This window comes from Aethalodelphis obliquidens, unplaced genomic scaffold (assembly GCF_003676395.1).
Source record: "Aethalodelphis obliquidens isolate GAN/ISIS:26980383/991018 unplaced genomic scaffold, ASM367639v1 scaffold40, whole genome shotgun sequence".
NCBI lineage: Eukaryota > Metazoa > Chordata > Mammalia > Artiodactyla > Delphinidae > Aethalodelphis > Aethalodelphis obliquidens.
In genome coordinates this window covers 17,523,180-17,545,206 of record NW_020837984.1, presented here as the reverse complement: position 1 = coordinate 17,545,206, position 22,027 = coordinate 17,523,180, and the positions used below count along the sequence as shown (strand labels likewise).

Sequence of the window (22,027 nt, the reverse complement as noted above, 5' to 3'; positions counted from 1 at the left end):
CATGTATTTTATAAAATTATACAAGTAATACATGAATATGTTCTTTGGAATTCAAAAATATCACGAAGAATATTTTTAAAGTTATACAAGTAATACATGAATATGTTCTCTCAGCTCAGAATTCAAACAATGCAAAAAAAAAAAAGTAAAGTTCCTCTGACGACCCTCAACTCCAAATCTATTCCCAGAAGTAACCTCTGTGAGAAGTCTGGTGTGAACTTTCAGGCTTTTTTCTAGGTATTTGCAAAGATATGAATCATCACTAAAAATTTGTTTTTAGATAGATATGTTTTATAAGTAAAAATACACTTATTTATCTACAAATAGCTTAATTACACTTAGCAGTTTGCCTACATAAGGATCCCCTCCTTCCCTCCCTCCCTCCCTCCCTCCCTCCCTCCCTCCCTCCCTTCCTTCCTCCCCTCCTTTCTTCGTTTTTCCTGCTGAGTAGCATTCTCTCCCATAGTGATGGATTTAGATTGTTTCTGATTATTTGCTATTAGAAATAACAGTGCTGTGAAAAATACTTATAAAGTTCTTTTTGCACAAGTATGATGATTTCTTGAGGGCCCATTCCGGAAACTGAGTTTGTTGTGTAAAAGGCAATGCACAGTTCCCTGAACACCAAAAAGATCTCACTTCTTTTCATATATTTATTGGCTATTTACATTTCCTCTTCCGTGAATTAGCTGTTAACATCCTTTGTCCATTCTTCCATTTGTTGTATTTTCCTAATTGATTTGTAAGCATTCCTTATATATTTTGGATATTAATCCTTTGAATTATATATATTACAAATCTCTCTCCCAGCTGTTCTTCCTTTACCCTCTGGTGTCTTTGTTGTAGAAAAGTTTTAAATATTGATTTTTAAAATATAATGATCTTTCCTTGGACTGAGTTTTGAGTCTTGTCCCCACTTCTCACCTCCATCTCCTTTATTAAAATAACGAGATTTGTGAGAGTTGTGTCTGGGAGTCAGCTCTTAGATGTATCTATCAATTCTTCTGTTTTCATTTTCTAATTTATTCATTTTTGCTCTTGTTTTATAATATCCACTTTTCCTCTTTGATTTGTTTGTGACTGGTTTTTTAATCTTTTGCCTTGAATTTATTCTTATCTATTCTCATTCTTTCCTTCTAATGAAGCTGTTTAGGGCTCTGAATTTGCTTCTGAGTATATCGAATACTTGGTTTTCATATATAGTGATCTATGTTTTTATTTTCTAAATAAGTTTGAAATTATAGCTTTGAATCCTCTTTAGTCTGTTAGATAGTCAGAAGAATGCATTTTTAATTCCAAATGACTGGGTTTTAAAAGGATATATTCTTTTGTTATTATTTTCTAGTTTATCTCATTTTCAGAGAGAGTGACCACTACAATTTTGCCATTTGAGATTTATTATGGTTTTCTTTGTAGCATAGTATATGATTATATCAGTTAGGAGTAGGACCACTTGTATATAACAAAAAGTTCGAAATAACAGTAACTTAAAGAAAATAATTTATTTCTCTCTCATACCAAAGAATTTTGGAGGTAGGCAGATCCCCACAGTCATCAGGAATCCAGGCTTCCATTTTTCTACACCATTCTCAGTGCTGCCTTCTAGTGTCAGTCACCTCATAGCCCAGAATGGCTGCTGAAGTTCCAGTCATCACAGCCACATCCCAGGGAGGAGAAAGAAGGGAGAAGTAAAAAGATGTACCTCCTAGCTGAGTCATTTCCCTTCAAGTAGTCTTCTTCAAAGTGTCACAGAACAGTTCTGTTTATATTCCATGTAGAACTTAGCTGGATATATAGTCAATCCCTAATTATAGGGATTCTGTTAGTGAGAAAGAAGTGAAGAATAGCTATAGGTAGGCAAACAAGAATCTGCCATAGTAATTTTAATAAATATTCCATCAATGCTTAAAAATAAAAAGATATATCTTTCGGCAGTATCATCTCTCCCAAGCCAGAGAAGTTGAGTTTGGGGCTTATTCCTCATAAGAGGCCAACTGGACCCTTTCAAAATTAATGGCTGCCATCAACTGTGATAAACTAGCTAACCCAAGGGATGCCAGCACTGTGTCTAGTTCACAGGTGTTATTGAGGACACCCCATATTTTTCCACTCTCTCCTCTTCGTAAGACCAATCAATCACTTCAGGGTCACTATGGCCTTCTAGGCATCATGGGAACTTGGGTGCTGATCCACTCCCATGTCGTTCAGGGCTTTACTGCTGAAGTAGACGCTGTGAATGTCCTATCAGGACCAGTCCTCTTCCAGCCTGGAGCAAACATCCCTCTGTGGATAAATGTGTAGGTTGTGAGAATAGGAATCCCTGGAATCTGAGATCCTGTATGAACACTTGACCGAGGCAAAGGGGCAGCATCACCTGGGATGGCCTCAGTGGCAGCCGGAGCCAAAATGACAGGCTTACCTGGCCTCACTGCCTAGCCCCGATTTGTTGTTTTCCGGGATTCGGAACAGCTGGGCCAGAGGCCAGGTCCCAAGAGGGGCCACTGGTCGTGGAGAACCTGTAGCCTTCCATCCAGGCACTTTGACGTGGATAAGCAATGTGAGGACTCGTTGGTTCCACTCCCTCCCGGGGCTACTGCCTCGCCCAGTAAGGAGGGAGCACTGTGGCTGTCCCGGCACTTCCACCCGAGGCCTGGCTCCCACCAGCCACATCAGCTCCCCTAGGACCCTGCTGTCACCTGGTAGCACTGAACATCTCAGCAAACGCCTGGTCTGAAGGCGAGCGAAGGTTCCAGTCCATGCCTTAGGGAAGCCCCTGCCGTGATAGAATGGGTAAGAAATATACACATGCAGAAACCACTAAAATGCTTACCAAAATAGAAATGGGGTGCCAGCGAATGTGCTAGAACTGGGTCCCTGAGTGATAAAGGGAAGGAGTGAGCAAGGCTGGCAGGTGCCTCGACTAAGATGCTTCTGGAAGCAACATCTAAACTGCCTCCTGCCCAGGTGAGCATCCCTGACTTGAACCCCCACGCTGTTGTCACCTTGCCTGAGAGTAACCCCGCCCCTACCCTGCTCACTCCCAGAGCTCAGGAGAAGCGAGCTGGTTTTTTCCCAGAAGCTGGTGCCAGTTTAGTCAGCAGATTTCACAGATCTACTGGCACCCATGTAGTGTCTTATTTTAAGCTTAACATTTGAAGATGGAAACTTTTCCCCCTTTGATGTGTGGCAAAGAGATCCCAATTTATACATAAGCATGGCGGCTAAGCCAGTGCACCACCAAGGCTGTTCCCAAGGCTGGTGCAGTTCATGGCTCCCCCTTTTCAGGTACCTTCCCAGAAGAACCCCACCAACCGTGGTCACTTCTTATAATTGGCATCTCAATTCCCATGTTTCCACTGAGAGGTGTGCAGCCCTGTCCTTTCCGGGCATGTGTGGCTGGGGAGAAGCAGGGCCAGGGTCCCGGCCCCCATCCCGTCCTCTCTGCATTTCCCCAGCTGCCAGCCTTTACCCTTGGCTCCCATAATGTCTCAGGGCAGGGAGCTGGGTTTCTCTTGTGGGCCTGAGGTTCTCCCAGGTGACATCGTGCCTCCCCTCTCAGCCCTGAGCTCCCTGACGCTGCTGTCCTCCTCTCCCCTCCCCCTGTCATTCTGGAAGTCTCAGAACTTAAGGCCAGAACCCTGCTATCCAGCTGGGAGACTGAGGAGGGCAGACCAGGAGCATCCTGTCAGTGAGTCCAGAGGCCTTGGGTTATGTCCAAACCAGATTTCTGTCTTGGGACGTTTGGAGCTTGGACTCTACTCGGAACCCTCTCATTTTAACACTGCAGATGACTGTGTGGACTTAGAAACCCCATTTCTCCAAAAGTGCTGGTGTAAGCAAGTCATCTCTGCGGGGAGGAAGGGTGGACCATGGAGGGTTCGCTTATGTGAGGGTTTGGCTGAGTCCCAGCCTTTCTGACACCTTCCAACCCTCCTCGTCCCAGACTTGGATACCAGTCATTTTGGCTTAGTTTATACCATCCAAGAGTTGTTGCTCATTAAGCTGGAATTGACCAGTCAGGGACAAACATTCATTTGACAAAAGACATTTTCTTTAACTGGTTGGGATCCTTTAAATAGCAGCACCCCTAACGCACCGAAGTGTTACTTTTCAGATCATTAGCTGTATAAATCAGAAGGTGGAGACAAAGTAGAAGGAAAAAACAGGCAAATTGTTGAGTACTGGGGCCCACAGAAGGTCTTTTGAAAAGTAAGAGGAACGTTTAGAATTGAGTGAGTCAGTGTGGAGGAAAAGGGTATGATGCCAAAGGACTGTTGCTTTGCCAGCGAGGACTCCCAGGTATTTGAGAAGTGAATGTCATATGGTCTCACCCCTCTGAAGCTTCTGGAAGCTCTCAAGGAAGATAGAATTTAAACAGATATTTACTACTGAGATGAATACTGCAAAGAAGGCAGGCAGGGTGCTGAGAGAGCATATAATCTAACATCATGTTGAGGGCCAGGGAAGGCTTCCTGGAGGAAGTGACAACTAAGCTGAAACCTGGAGGATGAGGAGGGATTAGCCAAATGGAGATGGGGTGGAGGATGGGAGGACCAGTTATTTCTGCCGTTATCTTGCCAAGCAAGGCGATTCTGTGCCCTGTGGTCTTCCCCTGACTTAAGTTTCACCACCCAGTTGTTTTGGCACACACCCTGTTTCCCCTCTGGATTTTTTTAAATACTTTTAAAAAGTTTTCTTGGGCTTCCCTGGTGGCGCGGTGGTTGCGAGTCCGCCTGCCGATGCAGGGGACACGGGTTCGTGCCCCGGTCCGGGAGGATCCCACATGCCGCGGAGCGGCTGGGCCCGTGAGCCATGGCTGCTGAGCCTGCACGTCCGGAGCCTGTGCTCCGCAATGGGAGAGGCCGCGGCAGTGAGAGGCCCGCGTACCACAAAAAAAAAAAAAAAAAAAAATTTTCTTTTCCTTATCGCTTAAGTCACTTTCTTATGGGGTAGGGGGTTGCTCAGTTCTGAGTCCCAATATCACAGTGCACAGAATTGTGACCAGCGGCCTTGCTTCCTTGTCCTTGTCTTCAACTGTTCGTGTCCCACTTCTGGCCAAGCAGATTGAGATATTTGGTGGTGCCTCTCTCTCACGCTGAGACCTCATCTCTCTGCAGAGGTTAGAACACTCTGACTGCGGAGGCCTGAAGTGAAGATGTGATTTTTCTCGTGAGCCAGTTGCCATATGGGTGCAATTGGCCCCATTCTTGATTCTGTCCTGAGACGAGGCTCAAACACAAACTTCCCTTCTTCCTGGACTAGCCGGGGAGGCCGCAGAGGTGGGCCAATGGTCACCAGGTGGAGTGGGTAGATAAGCTAGGCTGCTCAGGAACCAGTATCACTAGGGAAGATATAATTCAAGGTGCATTAGTAATGGTAAAGAATGTTTCTCAGGGAGGATAGCATATTCACTCTTCATATGTAGTAATCCCTGTATCAATCACCTCTTGCTACTATAGTGCTGTGTAACAAACATCCACAAAATTTCAGTGGCAGCCATAAGCGTTCATTCTTGGGGATCTGCAATTACCCAGGGTTTGGCTGATCTAGACTGGGCTTGACCGAGGCAGTTTTGCTTCTCACTGCAGGTCTGGGGTCAACTGGGAGTCAGCTCACCCAGGCTGGACTCTGCTCCTCACATCTTATCCTCAGATTAGGGCACTAGTCAGGGCATGTCTCCTCTTGGCAATGTTAGGAGCACAGAGGGCCAGCAGAAACATATGAGGCCTCTGAGGCCTGGTCTTAGAACTGGCACACTGCCACTTCCTCCCACATGCCATTGGCCAAAGCAAGTTATATGGCCAAGCAACACCAAGAGCATGGAAACAAATTCCTCCCCTGGCATAGATATGGATGCAGGGAGGAGTGAAGAATTGGGACCAAAACTCAATCTGCCCCCCTCTCCAAAGGCCAATAGCCTCATGCAATCAGACTTTAACAAAAGGACTAAGGAAGAGATGGGTGATGGTGGTCATTGTCACAATCCATCATGGATCTTTTCTCTAGCCGAGAATGAATTAATGTTCTTAATGATGAATTAGCAATGTTCTTCCAGCGTATGGTGTGGGCCCAGCTTTGTGCTGAGTGCTTTGGGGGACATCAGAGAGAAAAGCCCTAATTCTACCATCAGGAACTTACTATCCTTTATGGGATAAGCCTTGTGTTCAAAGACAAGATTGGGGCTAAATGATGCTCAATTGTGAATGTAGACTGTGGAGTTCAGAGAAATGAGAGACCAGCAAAGGCTAGAAAAGAATGAGGTAGAAGGAAAGGGACGATACTAACATTTAACACCTAGTGAGCACGTGCTGCGTGCCAGACACTGTGCCAAATTCTTTCCACGCCTTACTTCCTCTCTTGATCATCCAGAGAGGTACCAGGATTGTCCCCATTTAACAGATGAAGAAACAGAGGCACAAAGAACTCAAGTAACTTGTGTGTGGTCACACAGCCGGTAAATACTAGAACCAGGATTTGAGTCCAGCTCCTCCCACCACCAGAGCCTGAGCGTTGATCATCAGGGCCCTTGGCCGGCCACCCAAGGGGAAGGGGAATCAAAGGCAGACAGATGTGCGGAGAGGACAGCTGCCCGGGGTGGGAGCTGTGGAGGGGACCCCAGTCGTGTTATGAACTATAAATGGGAGCAAAGATAGGATGTGCGATTTGGCCGAGGTCCTGCAGCAAGATAGGGTGCAGGCTGGGCTGGGAATTCTGGCTGTTGGCTCTCCTTCTACGTTCCCTGGTCCCAGCCGCTTTCTGGGCTCTCTCCACCCGCCATGCGGCCACGCCTGAAGTGTCTCCTTGGAAGAGGTGCAATCCACTGGCATTGAAGCCGGCGGACTGGCTCCCTCTCTCTATTCATCTCTTTCCTCCTTTCCCCTGCCATGTTCTGGAAAGGGCAGCATGAGGGAATGTGGGCAGGTTGCACCAGAGATATACATCTGAGAACTGAAGGAACATTTATTTTTAATTTAGACTTAAAAAGAAAAAAGGAAATTATAAAATATCTGCTCTTGCTCCTGGGATTGTGCAGATGGTGCTGCGTGTTGCCTAATAGGGAATGGGGCTGGCACCTGCGCGCTCGTGGCCCCACCAGCCTGACTGTAGGACCTGGAAGGCAGGATCCCTGTTCCTCTTGCCTCAGCCTCAGATGGCTCCCTGGGACCCCGTTTGGCCAATGTGGCATGGTGGTCCGCTGCCTTCTCACCTCACCCTCCCCGGACTCCCGTCTGCTGATTTCCTGAACATCCTCCTTCAATGAAGCCAGCCTCTCAGCTGTTCCTACTCGCATGAACACACACACGCACACCTCAGCTCCATCCTGTCACCCCCTTTGGCAGATAGCCAGACCTCTCCCTTCCTGAACTCCTGCTTGGATGTTAGAATTTATCAGTTTGACACACATCCAGATACCTGTTTAAACCATCTTGTTATTTTCATGCCCAGGAGTTATAAAGGACATTCTCATATATTTTCCTGTTGGGTCCTTGTGTTTATTGTGGTTAGGTGCTATATATTCCTCTCTTCTGGTAATCTCCACTGGGAGCGGTATGGGACTCAGTGCATAGAAGATGCTCGAAAAGGGGCAGAGAATGTGACTCTTCTTTTGTATTCAGGAGGGTGATCTGGAGAAGGAGCCCCTAAAATCAGAGAGTTGGGGCCCCCAAGCCAGGAATCAGGAGACCTGACTCTTTCTCTAGCTTGCTTTAAAGCCTTGGGCAGATCACTGAATTTCTCTAAGTCTCTGTTGCCCCATTTGCAAAATATAGAAAGTAATCTATTTTGTCTGAGCTCCAGAGTTATTTTTTATTTTTTTTAGGGCATTATCATTTCTTTTTTTTTTTTTAACATCTTTATTGGAGTATGATTGCTTTACAATGGTGTGTTAGTTTCCGCTTTATAACAAAGTGAATCAGCCCTGGAGTTATAATAAGGATCATGGCAAATGACATAAGGAGAAGTGCTTAGCAAAATCAGTCAATCAATTCATCTCTTTCAGAAAGCATGCAGAGTCAGAGGTGCCCAGCATGGACATCAGGCCCGTGTTTGGGCAGCAGTTAGGGACAGAAGGCTGGTCAGGTTGGCCAGCATGGTGAAAAACTCACTGGTTACACTTTGTGTGTGTGTGTATTGCATAGCCTGGGTATTAGTTTGGTTTAGTTTAGGGCTATGGTTTGTTCTGAAAAAAACTTGATATCACATAAAAAAATGCATGCCACAAGAAAAAACAAGTAAGGTGACCGGGCCTGGGCATCTTGACAGTCAGTGCAAAGACGGACACAGTTGAATGCCCAGTGTTTGCAAGACAGATGCAAACCAGATGTTCAGAAGTATAAATTTCTGATCCTGAGATCAGAAAAATTTCCTCCACGTGGATTCATAATGGGGTCCAATGTAATGAGCAGTGAGTGTCCTGGACAACAGCTGAAGGGTAAATACGAGTCCCATGGGCCACATCTTATGACGGTCCTGGTGAGCCAAGCACAGTTCAGGGGGTGCAAAGGGGATTGAGGGGGAGAATACAATGTAGTTCATAACACACCAGTTTTATATAAACCAACGGATTAGGGGGAATGATGTGCTGAGTTCCCAACAGTGGAAAACAGCTTTTATATCCTCAGGCTTTGTGAGGCAGTCAGACATGCACATGTTTATACATACATCCACATGCATACGAATGCACAAACACAAATTCACACACACACACACTCGCGGACTCATGCTCTCTTTTCCCAGCTTTAGGCCTCTCTAGGCTCAGCTTCCTCTCTATGGTCTGGCTGCTGACTGGGGCGCTAGGATGAGGCCCTGGGTCCCCTGGGGTTACTTCTTGGCAGGACTGGTGGGAAAATTCCCTTTAAAGACAATGGGACCATCTGTATTGACTTCACACCTACTACCTGGAACCTGAGAATAGAATTTAAACTGAGACAGGACCTCCAAGGTCAACCTGTTCGCTCTATAGGGGAGAAAGCTAGAACCCCAAAGGGGCATGTCTTCTGCTGGAGATCACACAGGGATGGAGCCTAGGCTAAGACCCAAGGTCTCCTGACTCTCACTCCAGCACTCTAAGCTGTCATTGCAAAGAAAAATCAAGTTGGGATCTTATTTTGGGGAGAAAAATATCATAAGGTACTTCTTCATTGGACTATGGAATTAATTTACATTATGTAATTTTATTCAAACTGATATGGGCCAATAAATATAACTGTGTGTGCATGTTTGCTGTTTTAAAACATTTTAATGTTTAAAACATGATTTACTAATGCTGCTAAGGATGTCTAGAATTTGATTTACTGCATAGAATTGAATGTTTACACATTCCTTACAGAAATTCTTGCCAAAGAGCCATTTTATCTACAAGAATAATAAATAAGTCAATATGTGGATGGCTGTGCACATTTTTTCCGTATACAGCAGCACTTGGTAGATGTTATTTTGCACACAAGCACTCAAAAGGTAAATTTGAGAGACACACATGGATCCCCGAAGTCTAAGATTTGGTCAGTGTCAAGATCAGGCAATTAATCTTGACTTAAACCAAAAAAAACAAAGTCACTGAGTCTAGGTCTTAGGTGATATTTGGGCTTTGGGACTAATGGATCCACACTTATGTAACCAGACTTGGTCGTATGTGTGTATTTGTTCATTCATTCGCACATTCAACAAATACTTATTAGATATCTATGTTTCATTCAATAGTTTAAACATAGTGTAGGTGTTGCTTCATGGGGGCCCAGAGATAATATATAAATTTCCCTACTTGTCTTTGTAAAGCACTTAAGGCCTTTGAAATGATTCTTATTGAATCCTCACAAAAATCCTATTGGAGGGCTTCCCTGGTGGCGCAGTGGTTGAGAGTCCGCCTGCCAATGCAGGGGACACGGGTTCGTGCCCTGGTCCGGGAAGATCCATGTGCCGCGGAGCGGCTGGGCCTGTGAGCCATGGCCGCTGAGCCTGCGCATCCGGAGCCTGTGCTCCGCAACGGAAGAGGCCACAACAGTGAGAGGCCCACGAACCCCCCCCCCACCAAAAAAAAATCCTATTGGATGGCTAGGGTGTGAAGGAGCCAGGTTAGCTGGGTGGAAGTAAAGGCGTTCCTTTGGTTTGCTGGTTTGTTTTTATTGTTCCCCTGCCCACCAATTACAAAAATATGCATGTCCACTGTTAAAAAGAACACAGAAATATTCAAGAAGAATCTGAGAAAGTACCATGTAACCTGACCTCCAGGGACGTCTACCTGCCGTGCTACAGATTTTTTCATGCCTGGAGATATGTATATGTATGTGTATTTGTGTATGTGGGTATATCTCGTGAGATTTTTTTTTTCTTTATAAAACTGGGATTATGTTGTCATATAATTCTGCAACCAAGTTTTTTCATCGTACATCATCTCACTGTGGGCAGTAGTTTGAATATACTTATCATACACATCAGTTTGTACAGATCTAGCTCACTTTTGTTCGTGGCTGTGTCATTTTTCTTTGCAAAAGCATAGGACGTTTCTTTTGCCTTCTTCAGCCTTTTCTCTCTCTCTCATAGGTGGTTGGTCTTCTCTTGCCCAATCAGACATTGGCGTCCACTGTTTTCTGGCAGGTAACAGTTTCCCTGCAAGCAGAGGGCTCCTGAAGGGGGCACCCAACAAGTGCTGGTTGGAACACCCTGTCCCAGTGTCTCCTCTCCATCCAGACCCCTCGGGGAAAGTCACCCCACTTCCTACTCCTCCCTAACCCAGAAGCCACTGGGAGAAACCCCAGGACTTCGGGCCCGCAGCCCAAGTCTTGGGCCATTATAGGTGCTCTGACTTTTGCGCAGAGGTGATGAGGGCTGGCAGGTGCCCTCACCTGGTTGCTTGTCCCATGGCCAGTGACCTTGAGCCCTACAGCCTCATTTTGACATCAGCCTTCCCCAAATCTGTGGGGAAGGTAATCCACCCCCAACTCCAAGGTAGTGAGGTGGGTGAGAAAGCACCACGGACCCTGGTCTCTGCCCTTGGAGACAGTCTGGGGCGTGGCTCTCTGAAAACAGTAGAAGCTCAGTATGTATCTGTGTAGAGAGAGAGGGGCAGGAAGAAAAATCTGTCTGTCTTCAGGAGAAAATGTCAGAGTCTTCCTGAAAAAAGAAAAGCTCCTAATAATGTCTGTGTCTGGGCTCTGCAGGTGGTGTAGGGCACTGGGCTCTGTGGGTGGTGTAGGGCACTGAGGCTCAGAGCTGTCGGGCATTCCAGGGGCTTAAGTGTCCACCTTCTGTCCAGTCGTTAGTATAAAAAGGGTGATGTGGCAAAGGCAGTGGGGCCCATTTGGGGCAGTGAACACCAGAATTTTGGGAGAGGTGGCCATCTCTGGACTGAGATGGATAGCTGGCCTGGGTGGGACCAGTGTCTTGGTTTGCCAGGAACTGAGGGGTTTCCCAGGACTGGGGCCTTTCAGTGCAAAACTGCGCCGTCCTGGCGAACCAGGATGGTTGCTCATGCTAACTCAGGGGATGGATGGAACTACCGTGAACTAGACACCCGTGTCTTTCTGGAGGGGTGTGGCCTCCCAGGTCCAGGCCTGCTTCCAGGGAGGTGACCACACCTTTCCTGACTTCTCCTTTTCCCGCATTGCCTTTCAGTGGCTGAACCAGAGCCACAATGCTTGTGTCAACTATGCAAACCGGAACGCTACGAAGGTGAGCATCGCAGACCACCACCCGGTGTCAGGCTTCAGGCTGGGGTGACCCTCTCCCTCCCTACAGTGTGGCATGCCACCATCAGGGCTTCTCCTCTCGGTTTTACTGCCAGGCCTTCAGGAGGGGCCCTGCTGGGGAGGGGCTGCTCACGTGAAGTGACGAAGGCCCGGAACGTGGGAGTGTGGCGCGCGCGGCCAAAGGGATGAGCTCCGCTGGCTTCAGAATTCCCCTTGGGCAGCGCTTATACCCAGATCTTGGATCAGGACAGCATCAGCCATGTGGGGACTGACTTCCTCTAAACTTCCTCCAAGCTTGCCTGGAAGCTGCCTCAGTGCCCTAGGATTGTCAGCTGCAAAGCTAAAGGGCTGCTCTTGAGGGTGAGGGGTCTGAGAGGACTGGCACGTCCTCCCCAAAGTCCCCTGCACTCCTGGGATGAGCTCACAGTGGAGGTCCAGCCACCCTTCTCTTGTCTAGGAAGGGGCTGGGCGCCTGCCTCGCTGGCAAGGCTGCCTTTCCCCTTGGTCCATTCTCCCACATTTCCGTCCAAAGGCAGCAGAGGAGAGGAATCTAGTTCCCCTTGGGGGGCTGTCAGTTTGGGGAGGAGAGGGTCTGGACATTTATAACTTTGGTGGGGAGTGATAGGGGAGTTATGAGCTGTCCTGGATGGTAGGAACTTCAGGGCCTGATACTCTGAGGACCTTCCCCCTCCTCCCATCTAAACCTTCGACCCACGCCTTGCTCATATGCTTCGCACACAGACATCTCTGCTTAGATGGCTCCCATTCACCTTAAACCAAATATCTCCAGAATTGCTGTCGTAGTTCCTCAGCTTTTCCTTATGTTTTGTGTTGCAACTTGGGATCCATTTTCCCGTAGAAATATTTAGCAACTGTCTTCTACTGGCCTGGAAGCCCTGCATGGCTGACCAGGACCGTGAGAGCCAGCCAGGCTGTGGCCACCTTGACACTGCCATGTCCCCTGAGAAAATGCTCTGGGTGCCCAACAGCCCGCTTGCAACATTTAGCCTTCCTAAGCTGGGTCCGCTCGCCCCAGCCGTAAACGGCCCACTTTGGCCCTTGCTATATTTTACCCGCAGCCAGCAGTGTCTGCCAAGGGCCTTCCTAGAGCAGGGCAGAAGGCCCTTTGGCGTCTCCCCAGACATAGCTGCCCTGTGTTTCCATGTGCGGAGCTGCGCTGAGGGAGGCCTGGATCCCTTTGGCTTCCAGAGGCCTTCCTCCTTGCCTGCCCCTCCAGGCTCGGGGGCAGGATTGCCTCTTGCCGGTTGGGGCCATTTGCAAGGGTGGAGGGTGGGAGCTTGGGACACCCAGGGGACCTGAAATTCTGTCTCTGTCTTCCAGCCTTCACCTGCATCCAAGTTCATCCAGGGCTACCTGGGAGCTGTCATCAGTGCCGTCTCCATCGCTGTGAGTAACCCCACACTCCCCGCCCCCTGGGCGTCCTCTCCATCTTGCTGCTCTGTGACTGCCCCACCCAGCATCCAGGCCAGACCTTATCTGAGGGTCAGGGCTGGGCAAGGGGCATGGGAGACAGGGTTTCTGGGTGGGGGCCATCAGGGCCGTCTTCCTAGGCGGAGAAGAGTAGACCCTGGTGACGCTTTCATAGAGGGGGAGCACAGGGCAGTGCTCCAGGTTTGGGAGAGCAGGCGGGGAGGTGAGGCAGTGCCTGTGGGCCACACGAAGGGCTGCACACTCCAGCCGGGGGCAGGATGTCTGCCCTAGAGGGGCCCGTGTTTACCCGACACCCTCCTCAGAGGAGCTGGTCTTCATGAAGCCGATGCAGGAGTGGAGGGTCTTTTGATCCATCCCCAAAGTTGGCTCAAATGTCAGCTCCCCTTTGCCTGAGTTCCCTGGGTCCCCTCTTGGTGGCCTCAGTCATGTGGTCACAGGTCTAAGCCTTCCTGGAGTCCTGTGAATTCCTCAAGACAGGGGCAGTAGGCTCATTTTGAATCCCACAGGGTTTTGAGAATATAGCAGCTACTAAGTAGGGGAGGTTTATAGACTGACTGTGTGAGGGTGTAAGGATGTATCCCAAGTGACACAGCAAGGGGCCTGGGCCAGAGCCAGAAGAGAAGCCCAAGCTCCCGAGACCTTGGCATGTTCATCCCACCCTGTACCTCCATCTGGTCCTCTCTCCATCCTGGCTGGGTGGTCTCCTATAGCCCACTCCAGAGGTCAAAAGTCGCCTCACAACTTCATTACACGATAAATACATGTAATTGGTAAGAAAAGTAATTAGGAAATACAAATTAAAAAAAATTCACATATAATAAAAAATTCACATCTAATAATCTTTTTGTAAAACCCACTTTCTCATCTTTCCCATGTCATCAAATAAATGTTGTAGTTGTTCACGCCTGTGTACTAACCCATTGTACCTACTGTGTACCATCATTTATTTCACTGCTCTCCTAAGACAGGGATTTGGGGCTGTTCTGAGATGGCCTCGTTTACTCTGCTCCCGTGTGGACCAGGTTCACCTCCAAACAGCTGTTAGGTGGGGGGGGTCCCCACTTCATGCCCAAGATCACTCTCCTTCCCTGAATCCTTATGTCTTACCCCAAGCATGAAGCCAGAATTACCAAATCTATTTAGATCGTTCATCAAGAGACTGCTGGGCTTCCCTGGTGGCGCAGTGGTTGGGAGTCCGCCTGCCGATGCAGGGGACATGGGTTCATGCCCCGGTCCGGGAAGATCCCACATGCTGCGGAGCGGCTGGGCCCGTGAGCCATAGTCGCTGAGCCTGCGCGTCCGGAGCCTGTGCTCCGCAACGGGACAGGCCACAACAGTGAGAGGCCCGCATACCGCAGGAAAAAAAAAAGAGAGAGACTGCTAACCCCACCCTGGTGGTCCTGCAACCCAGCATGAGACTTCATTTGAGGGTCATACAAACTGGGGATCTCTGATTCTGGGGGGTTGCTGGCCAGCGTCAGGGGCTCTTGTGAGAGAGGAGAAAGGCTCTGTCGCCTCCTTCCTGCTCCTTATGGCAAGAGGAGCCCATCACTTTGCCTAGTTTAGCAGCTTGAAAATCCCATGTTCCTTCTTTGAGATTTAAGGGACCGTGTAGAGGAGCTGGGAGGGGGAAGGCCCACGGGGAGAATCCCGAGCGGCCTTGGCTCCGACGAGCTTGAGTGGAGGGGATGACCGTCCTGCTGGGACATCCTCCTCCTGCAGGCCTGGGGCTGCGGGGACACGGCTTCCTCCCAGGGCTCCGGGCTCTCCGCTTCCGCGGTCCTCAGTCATTCCATCCCAACTGCTTCATAAGGCCAGAACCAGCCCAGATTGTGGGTTGGGGGTTCTGATGCCCAAGCTGCAGAGTTACTGGGGGCTGGGGGCCCTCCAGGGCTCTCAGAGCCACGGTCTTACCCCCAGGGACAGGGACTCACGCTGGGCTGTCATGGCCCCCAGAGGGTGTGCCTTGCTGGGGACACCCTCCTTCCCCTTCCCCACCTAGCTGCGGAGCCCTTCCAGGAGGTGTTTCCCCAACCATGCCAGCCCCAAGTCGTAGAAGCTTCTGTCCTTCTCATGCACTCGCTCAGTTACGCCCCATGTCCTGTCCACTCATTGTTCTACTGGATTTCAAGTTAACCAGGGACAGGCCCTGTGTCTTCTCCCCCACGGAGGAGGGTGGGGAGCATTGCTCCATAAATACTTGTTAATTAGGTTGCTGATCGATTGCTGGCCTCAGGAGGCCCCTCTGTGCTCCATCCGCCAGGGGCTGCGTCCCTCTGCCTGACGTCTGCGCACAGTAAGGGTCTAACTCCGGCAGATGGAGTGGAGTTTCTGACTTGGAAAATTTGCAGCTTGCTTGCTTTTCTTTTGTGTGGGTAAATCACAAAACCTCCAAAGAAAGAGGCTTTATTTTATTTTCCTTTCCCTTGTTCTCTGGAAGCCCAGGCCCTGCGGCCTCATTAACTGATCTCTGCTTCAGTTAGTGACAAATCCTCCCCCCAGGGTGAGCCTGTTAGGAGGAGATGACCTGCAAACAAGTGTCACGGCCCCAGTGGTTGGCCCAGTTCTGGTATTAATTAAAATGAGTCCCTACAAGCTGGTGGCGTGGATGGGGGCTGACAGGCCAAGGGCAGATCCCAGGGATTGAGGACCCGCTGGAGTAGAGGCCAGGCCCTGGGAGTCCAGCCTCCTCTCCGGACCCAGGAGAGCCCTTTCCCCTCTCAGAAGAGCCCCTGACCTTGGGCAGCAGCCCCAAGAGTCAGGGGTCCCCAGTGTGCATCCCTAAGTGCAGGCTCATGCTGGTGGCAGGACCACCGGCAGGGGGTTAGCAGCCTTTTGGTGAACCCTCTAAATAGATCTGGCAATGTCTGGTTTCTTGCTCGGGAATAAAAAAGAAATTTCGTCTTAAGTTATTTTTGAAATCTAGCAGTTTGCTGTCTTTTAACAAAGGAAGTTCTGTCAGCGCTTGCTGTGCTTTAGTTCGGGCTTTTGTGTTGAGCACTTCTGTGGTCAACCCCGCTGAGCCCTGACTACCAGAGGGAGACCCATTCTCTCCCTTCAGGGGTGCACCTGTGCCGGGCCCTTTGCAGGTGCTGGGGGGGGGGTCGCACAGACTGGTGTGTCCTTCAAGATGCCAAGAGGGGAAGCTGAGGAAACTCTGTGGTGTCACCAGAATTATGATGCGGTGACTTGGGTGAGGGGGGACTCAGGGGAGCGCCCCCTAATTCACACAGGGCTGACTCTTAGAGGACAGACTGGGGAGAAGTGAAGGCAGGGTCCGGTGCTCCAGAAAGAGGGCACAGCACACAAAGAGGCACGCAGGAGAAGGAGAGCATGACAGGTTCCGGAAGCTGTCAGAAAGTGAGTGTAGCTGCCACGCCAGGAGTGATGGCGACCGGGTGATGCGGAATCGGGAGGGGGCGGGGTAGTGGGGGCTGGTCATAAGTCATCACGGGTGCCTTGTCAGGTGTTAGGAGAGTCATGCCAGGAACCCCTGCCTGGGCTCAGGGACCCTGGGGTGTTGCAGGGGGTACAGGCAAAGAGGGCTGGGGGGAAAGTCGTGGGGGGGTGGCTGGCCCAGCAGATGGACCACCCTTGTGGACACGGGGTCCTGGATGAGAGTGGACTTGGGGCTGGAGAGGAAGGCTCAGGGCTAAAGTCCCACATGAACCATCAGGAGCTGGATGGTGGAGCCAGAGTATGAGAGTCGCCTCCTCAGGTGCTTCACCTTCAGCCAGGTCCACGCTGGCCGAAGACTTGCCCTGTTGGAGAAATGCTGACCTCTATTCCTAAAGGGCTTGCACCCTGGAGGGTCCTTTCTGTATAGGATGCAGTGACTGTGTGTTACCCTAGACATCAGGGCACAAGGAGGTATCCCAGGGGATCCCTGGGCTGAAACCCTCCCCCTCCCAGCTCCCACTGCCTAATGGAGCTCCATGTCCCTGTGATAGTCAGGCTGGCAAGTAATCAGAATGGCTAACACTTGTGGAGTGCCTACAATGTGCCAGGCACCGTTTAGATGTCCATCTCCTAAGGCATACCCTGAGCTACACCCTCAAGCACAGAGTGAGCCAGGTGCAGTCTTGCAGAAAGCCCAGGAACCAAGTACGAAGGTGGGTGGAAGTGCAACCCCTCGTTACTCTTAAAGGGCCCCTCAAAAATGTTCTCCCAGTCCCCACTGTTCTCAGGGTACCTGGGAGGGACTTGTTTACCGGAGTGCATGGTAACAGTTCCTCCAGCTGGAAGCCAAGAACACTGCTTGGCTTTTCCCACCTTCTCACGCCACAGGGGAGCAGGAAGAAAAATGTGTCCTTTGTCAGCAGAATAGTGTCTGATTAAGCCAGCTCTGTCACTGACTTCACCTCTGTGCCTCAGCGTCCTCATTGGTGTCCTCACCTGGTGTCTTCTATGGTCCATGGTGTAGCTCATGGTGCCTCCGTGGTCCAGGGTGTAGCTCAGGGTGCCTCCCTGATCCAGGGTGTAGCTCAGGCCCAGCTATTCTTCTCTGAGCCTGATGGAGGTAGGAGGTCAACAGCCTGAGAATCCAGACCAGACTGTAGTCTCACTGCTTTCACTCTGTGGGGCTTCCAGGTTGGAGGGCCCATGGTATGGACCCTGTATCAGAATCTGAACTGTTCCAAAAGCCTGCAGATGGTGATGCTGGCAGTGGCAAGTCTGATGCAAATATCGGCTTCACATCTATAATGGGGAGGACAAGTTGTTGTCCTTCCTAGATGGAAGGGGTCTGATGTAATTGGCTTTCTAGCAGGTAGCCAGCAGGTTCCTATGGGGAATGGTTCAGGGGTCAGTGTTGGTCACTATTGCTAGCAGAGAAGCCACACAGCTGCAGCTGGAGCTGAGTGGTGTGTGAACCTGTGCATAACTCTGTCCTGGCTACCTTGGCCCTTTGCTCTTGAACCAGTTGCCAAGTGAGTCTGGTTGGGGTTTCAGGACGGTTGACCTCCATAGAGGGTCAGGGTCCACTGGTTGTTACCAAGAGTTTATTCTACAACACACGCCCTCTGGTGGGCATTTTTGGTACCTCCCAGATTCCTTGACCTGCCCCAGCCCTTGCTCCACCAGGGCCCACAAAAATCCCTGACCACATAGTTATATTATCCACCACCCAAGAGTAGATCCTAAATTCTGACCTCATGCCATCCCTCCTTTCAGACATGCCCATTCCATTGCTCTCCAGGGCCCCTTGGACCCCCTTATGGCAGGTGCCAGGAGAGTCTGCAAAGCCAGCTGCAGACAGCCTGGTATTTCATGCTTCTGAAGCCTGCTGAGTCCCCCTCCCTTCTTACCTGGCTGCGTCCTACTCTCCCTTAGGACTCAGTTGGGCATCCCCTTTCTCAGAAGCCTTCACAGCCCTGGGGGCTGCCCCCTCAAGGCCCCTCCTCCCGGCAGAGTGGGTGAGCCGTACGCTCAGGTGACCTTAGACCTGTGCACGCAGCATCTAGCCCCAGAGAGCTGTGCCTGCTGAGGTGGACGGCAGCGGCTGCATAAGGCATCTCCTTCATGGCTCTTTTTTTTCCGCCTCAGAAATCAATCAATCACTTGATTTATCTAGAAACATTTATTAGGCACCTACTCATTTCACCAGGCACCAGAAATTCCGTGAGGAATAAGAGAGTATACACGGTCCTTGGGCCCAGCACTTAGAGCCTATTGGGAGAGATGGATATTTAGTAAAGAGTCCACAGGCAAAAATACTTCTGTGCAATTCTGTTTCTCATAATATACATGTGTTACTTTGATTCCCAACATTTTAAGAAGTAAATGAATATACTTAGGGACTGTAATGGGTACATGGAAAGAAGAATTCCAGGTTCTGTGAGAGGCTGCAAAAGGAGAGCCCCGAGTGAAGAGGAGGCCTCTTTGAGGGCTTGATGTTCAAGCTGAAAAGTGAGGAAGCCAAGGGACAGCAGGGCTTGAGAGAGAGGGAGGGAGGGAAGGAGAGAGGGAACTGGCTTGTTGGAGAGGCAGGGCGGCGGCAAGGTGGCTGGAGCCTCGCAAGCACGGCCTGGAGGTCATGCAGGGCCCTGCGGGTCTTAAGTGCAGTGAAGCCACTGAAAGACGAATGCACGTTGGTGTCCAGTTTTGGAAGTCCACTCTGGCTGCTATAGATTATACAGGGGATTAGAGGGGTCAGGGGTGCGAGTAGGGGTCCCAGTTAGGAGGTGGGTAGCTGTCCAGGGAGAAGCGATGGGTGCTTAAGCTAAGTGGTAGGAGCAGAGAGAGAGAGAGAAGACACTGAGTAGCTCGAACAGGGAGCTCTGCCCTGTGGACTGGATGTGGGGTGGCAGAGACTCCTGTCCAGGTAGACTTCTAGGTTTCTGGCTTGAGGAGCTGAGCTGGGAGTGGGAGAGGCAGACCGGGTGTGGCTGAGGAGGAGAAAGATAACCTTCATTTGTGGTGTGTGCAGGTGGAGTGCCTGAAGTCCATCGAGACAGAGGCATCCCGCAGGGGACCAGATATGTGGGCTGGAGTGGAGGACACAGCCTGCGTGATGCAGGCATTGCCCCAATCCCATCTGAGGTCTCCTCTCAGGCCTTGCAGAAGCTAGGCTGGTGTCGGCCTGGAAGGACCTTCATACTCAAGGAGACAGTTATCAGCCATGTAGCCCATGACACTGAAGGTCTTGTGACATGGAGCTCCCACCCCACCCCAGTTCTTGGTACTGGTCAGCACTTATCTCCACCAAAGCGGATGGCCAGGGAGCCAGTCCTCCCTCCTCTTCCTCTGACCTTCTCAGCTGCCCATGGCAAATTTACCCGCCTGGGAGCCAGAGCTTGGAAAGAGGTAGCCAGAGAAAGTCCACTGCTTCCTCTGGCCAAATCTGATGTCCCATGGATCCTGGGCTCTGGCTTCTCCCAGGACCCCCGTCTGCTGGCCACATGGGGAATTCTTATGAAAAATCTGCACCCCGTTTGTGTTCCTCTCCACCAAAATACAGCCCCTGTTTGGTTAATTTCTATTTTGTGGCTTATCTGGAAGCTGTTAAAACAGACCCCGGGGGACCCTCTGCAGTGATTGTTCCATATCTCATTATCTTTCCTGAACCCGATTGTTAGCTCAGATTTTTCTGATCGCTAGCTGCTGTTCGTGATGAGTTGTGTGCCATTAATGCCAGCTGGTTCCCTTAAACAGGACCCACCATGCCAGGGAAAGTGAGCTGGCATTCAGAGCCACCAGCCACTTGGCTTTTTAATTTTAATGGGCTCCACCAAATGTTCCAGGCCAAAGGGTCCCCAAGGAACCAGAACAGACAGGCTCCCAACCCAGTCAGCAGCCCACCCTGGTTCTTTCCCAGGCTGTGGCCATCCCAGCTGTTGGGACACTAAGGTCTGGATTGGGGGCCTCCCCTGTATTCATGCCTTCTTGCCACGAGGCGCATCCTTGATGAGTGGACGGCGTGACCTCAATGGCTCCTAGCGAGCTTGCAGCCACACATGTGCCTGGGCCTTCTCCCTACTTTGCTGGTCCCAGCCCCTTCCCACATGCTCAGGCATGTGGGCTGTGCACTAAGAAAAGTGTGTGTGCCTCACTAAATCTCACCTGTCCATGTTGGGAAGACCCTGGTGGCTTCAGGGAAGGGGAGGCCAGAAGAGACCTGGGACCCAAGAATTGTTTTTCTCTTCTTTCCTCCTCCCTAGCCTGGGCTCCCACCTAGAGTGGGGGAGACAGGCTGGGTCATCACTCTGGGCTGTGCCAATCCTAGCCGGTGGGAAGAACAGCCAGCCAAGGAGGGGAAGGCTTGAGGGCAGTGGGCATGTCTGAGTGTTTGCTACAACCAATGATCACTATTCCTTCCTGCCCTCCCACCACCCTCCAGCCTGGCCTGCCCTCAAGAGGCTGCCAGGGAAGGGTTCCAGCTCCCTGCTGGCTTCTCAGAGGACTCCTGCTTCCCATTCCTCCAGCACTTCCTGCATCCTTCCAAACAAATGTGGAGGGTTTTGAACCCAGACCTTCTATATTCTAGCTGCCGAGGGCAGAGGTGGCTCAAGACCCCTATCTCCTCTGCCTGGAGCTGCCTTCCAGGCCTCTGGGCCCCAGCCCCAGGCTGGTCTTTTCAGGGAGGCTTTTGCTTTGCGAACAGCCAGTTTTAAATGGCTTGTAGTAATTTTAAAAAATGGCCTGTCAGACATTCCTCATTGCGATGGAAGACAGTTGGAAAGTAAATAGCACAGTGGCTAAGAGCAAGGCTTTGGAATTAGCAGACCCTGGGTTTGAATCCTAGTTTCACCTGCCTTGTAATAGTGTCTGTCCTTGGGCAAATTACTTAACCTATCTGAACCTGTCTGAACTTCTCTGAATCTGTTAAAAGGGGCAACACGCCCTATCTAGAAGCCTGCTAGTGGGGATTTCATTAAGATGTTTCACACGGTGTGCCCCGCACTTGGCCTGGTATCTCCACATGCCCCTTTCCTTTTCCTCATGGCTAACGCCCGCCTGTGTGTCCTCTGGCCTCGCTCCACAATGGCACCTTGTAGGAACATATTCCCTGGTATTTTGGGGGGTTGGGGGAACCATTTCTGAGTCACAGAGGTAGTCACTTACTGCTGAGAGTGGGGAGACCTGGCCTTGGTGAGTTCCATCTGAGCAGCAGGGGCAGCCTGGAAGCAGGGCCACAGGGCCCAGGGTGGGCGGGCAGCACCCCCCAGCCTGCCCCCACCCCCTCCACTGAAGTGTGTCCAAGTTGCCGCACGTCTCTGTGCCTCCCTGCCTCCACTTGAGCAGGCAGAGAGGATACGAATTTGACTCTGACCACCAGCTTGAGGCTTCAATTGGAGGCCAGGCACCTGAGAGCCCAGGCCGGCTTTGCCTGGCAGCACTCTGGCTCTGCGGGGTCCTGGACTGCCCGGGGAATGGCGGGTTGGCACTTCTTA

The 22,027-nt window shown here is 50.6% G+C and overlaps 1 protein-coding gene across 8 annotated transcripts in view; it reads left to right on the top strand.

Annotated features, from left to right (window-relative positions):
• The window catches only part of SFXN5 (sideroflexin 5), a 116,643-nt gene that overhangs the window by 49,774 nt on the left and 44,842 nt on the right, over positions 1-22,027 (top strand). For all 8 annotated transcript variants that reach the window (XR_003438284.1, XM_027132014.1, XM_027132010.1 and 5 more), the window contains 3 exons: positions 10,540-10,593; positions 11,611-11,667; positions 13,026-13,091. Coding sequence is in view for 7 of the 8 variants with exons in the window: in XM_027132014.1 (XP_026987815.1) it covers positions 10,540-10,593; positions 11,611-11,667; positions 13,026-13,091 (177 nt within the window). In the remaining variant the exon portion in view is untranslated. The remainder of the gene's footprint in view (positions 1-10,539; positions 10,594-11,610; positions 11,668-13,025; positions 13,092-22,027) is intronic.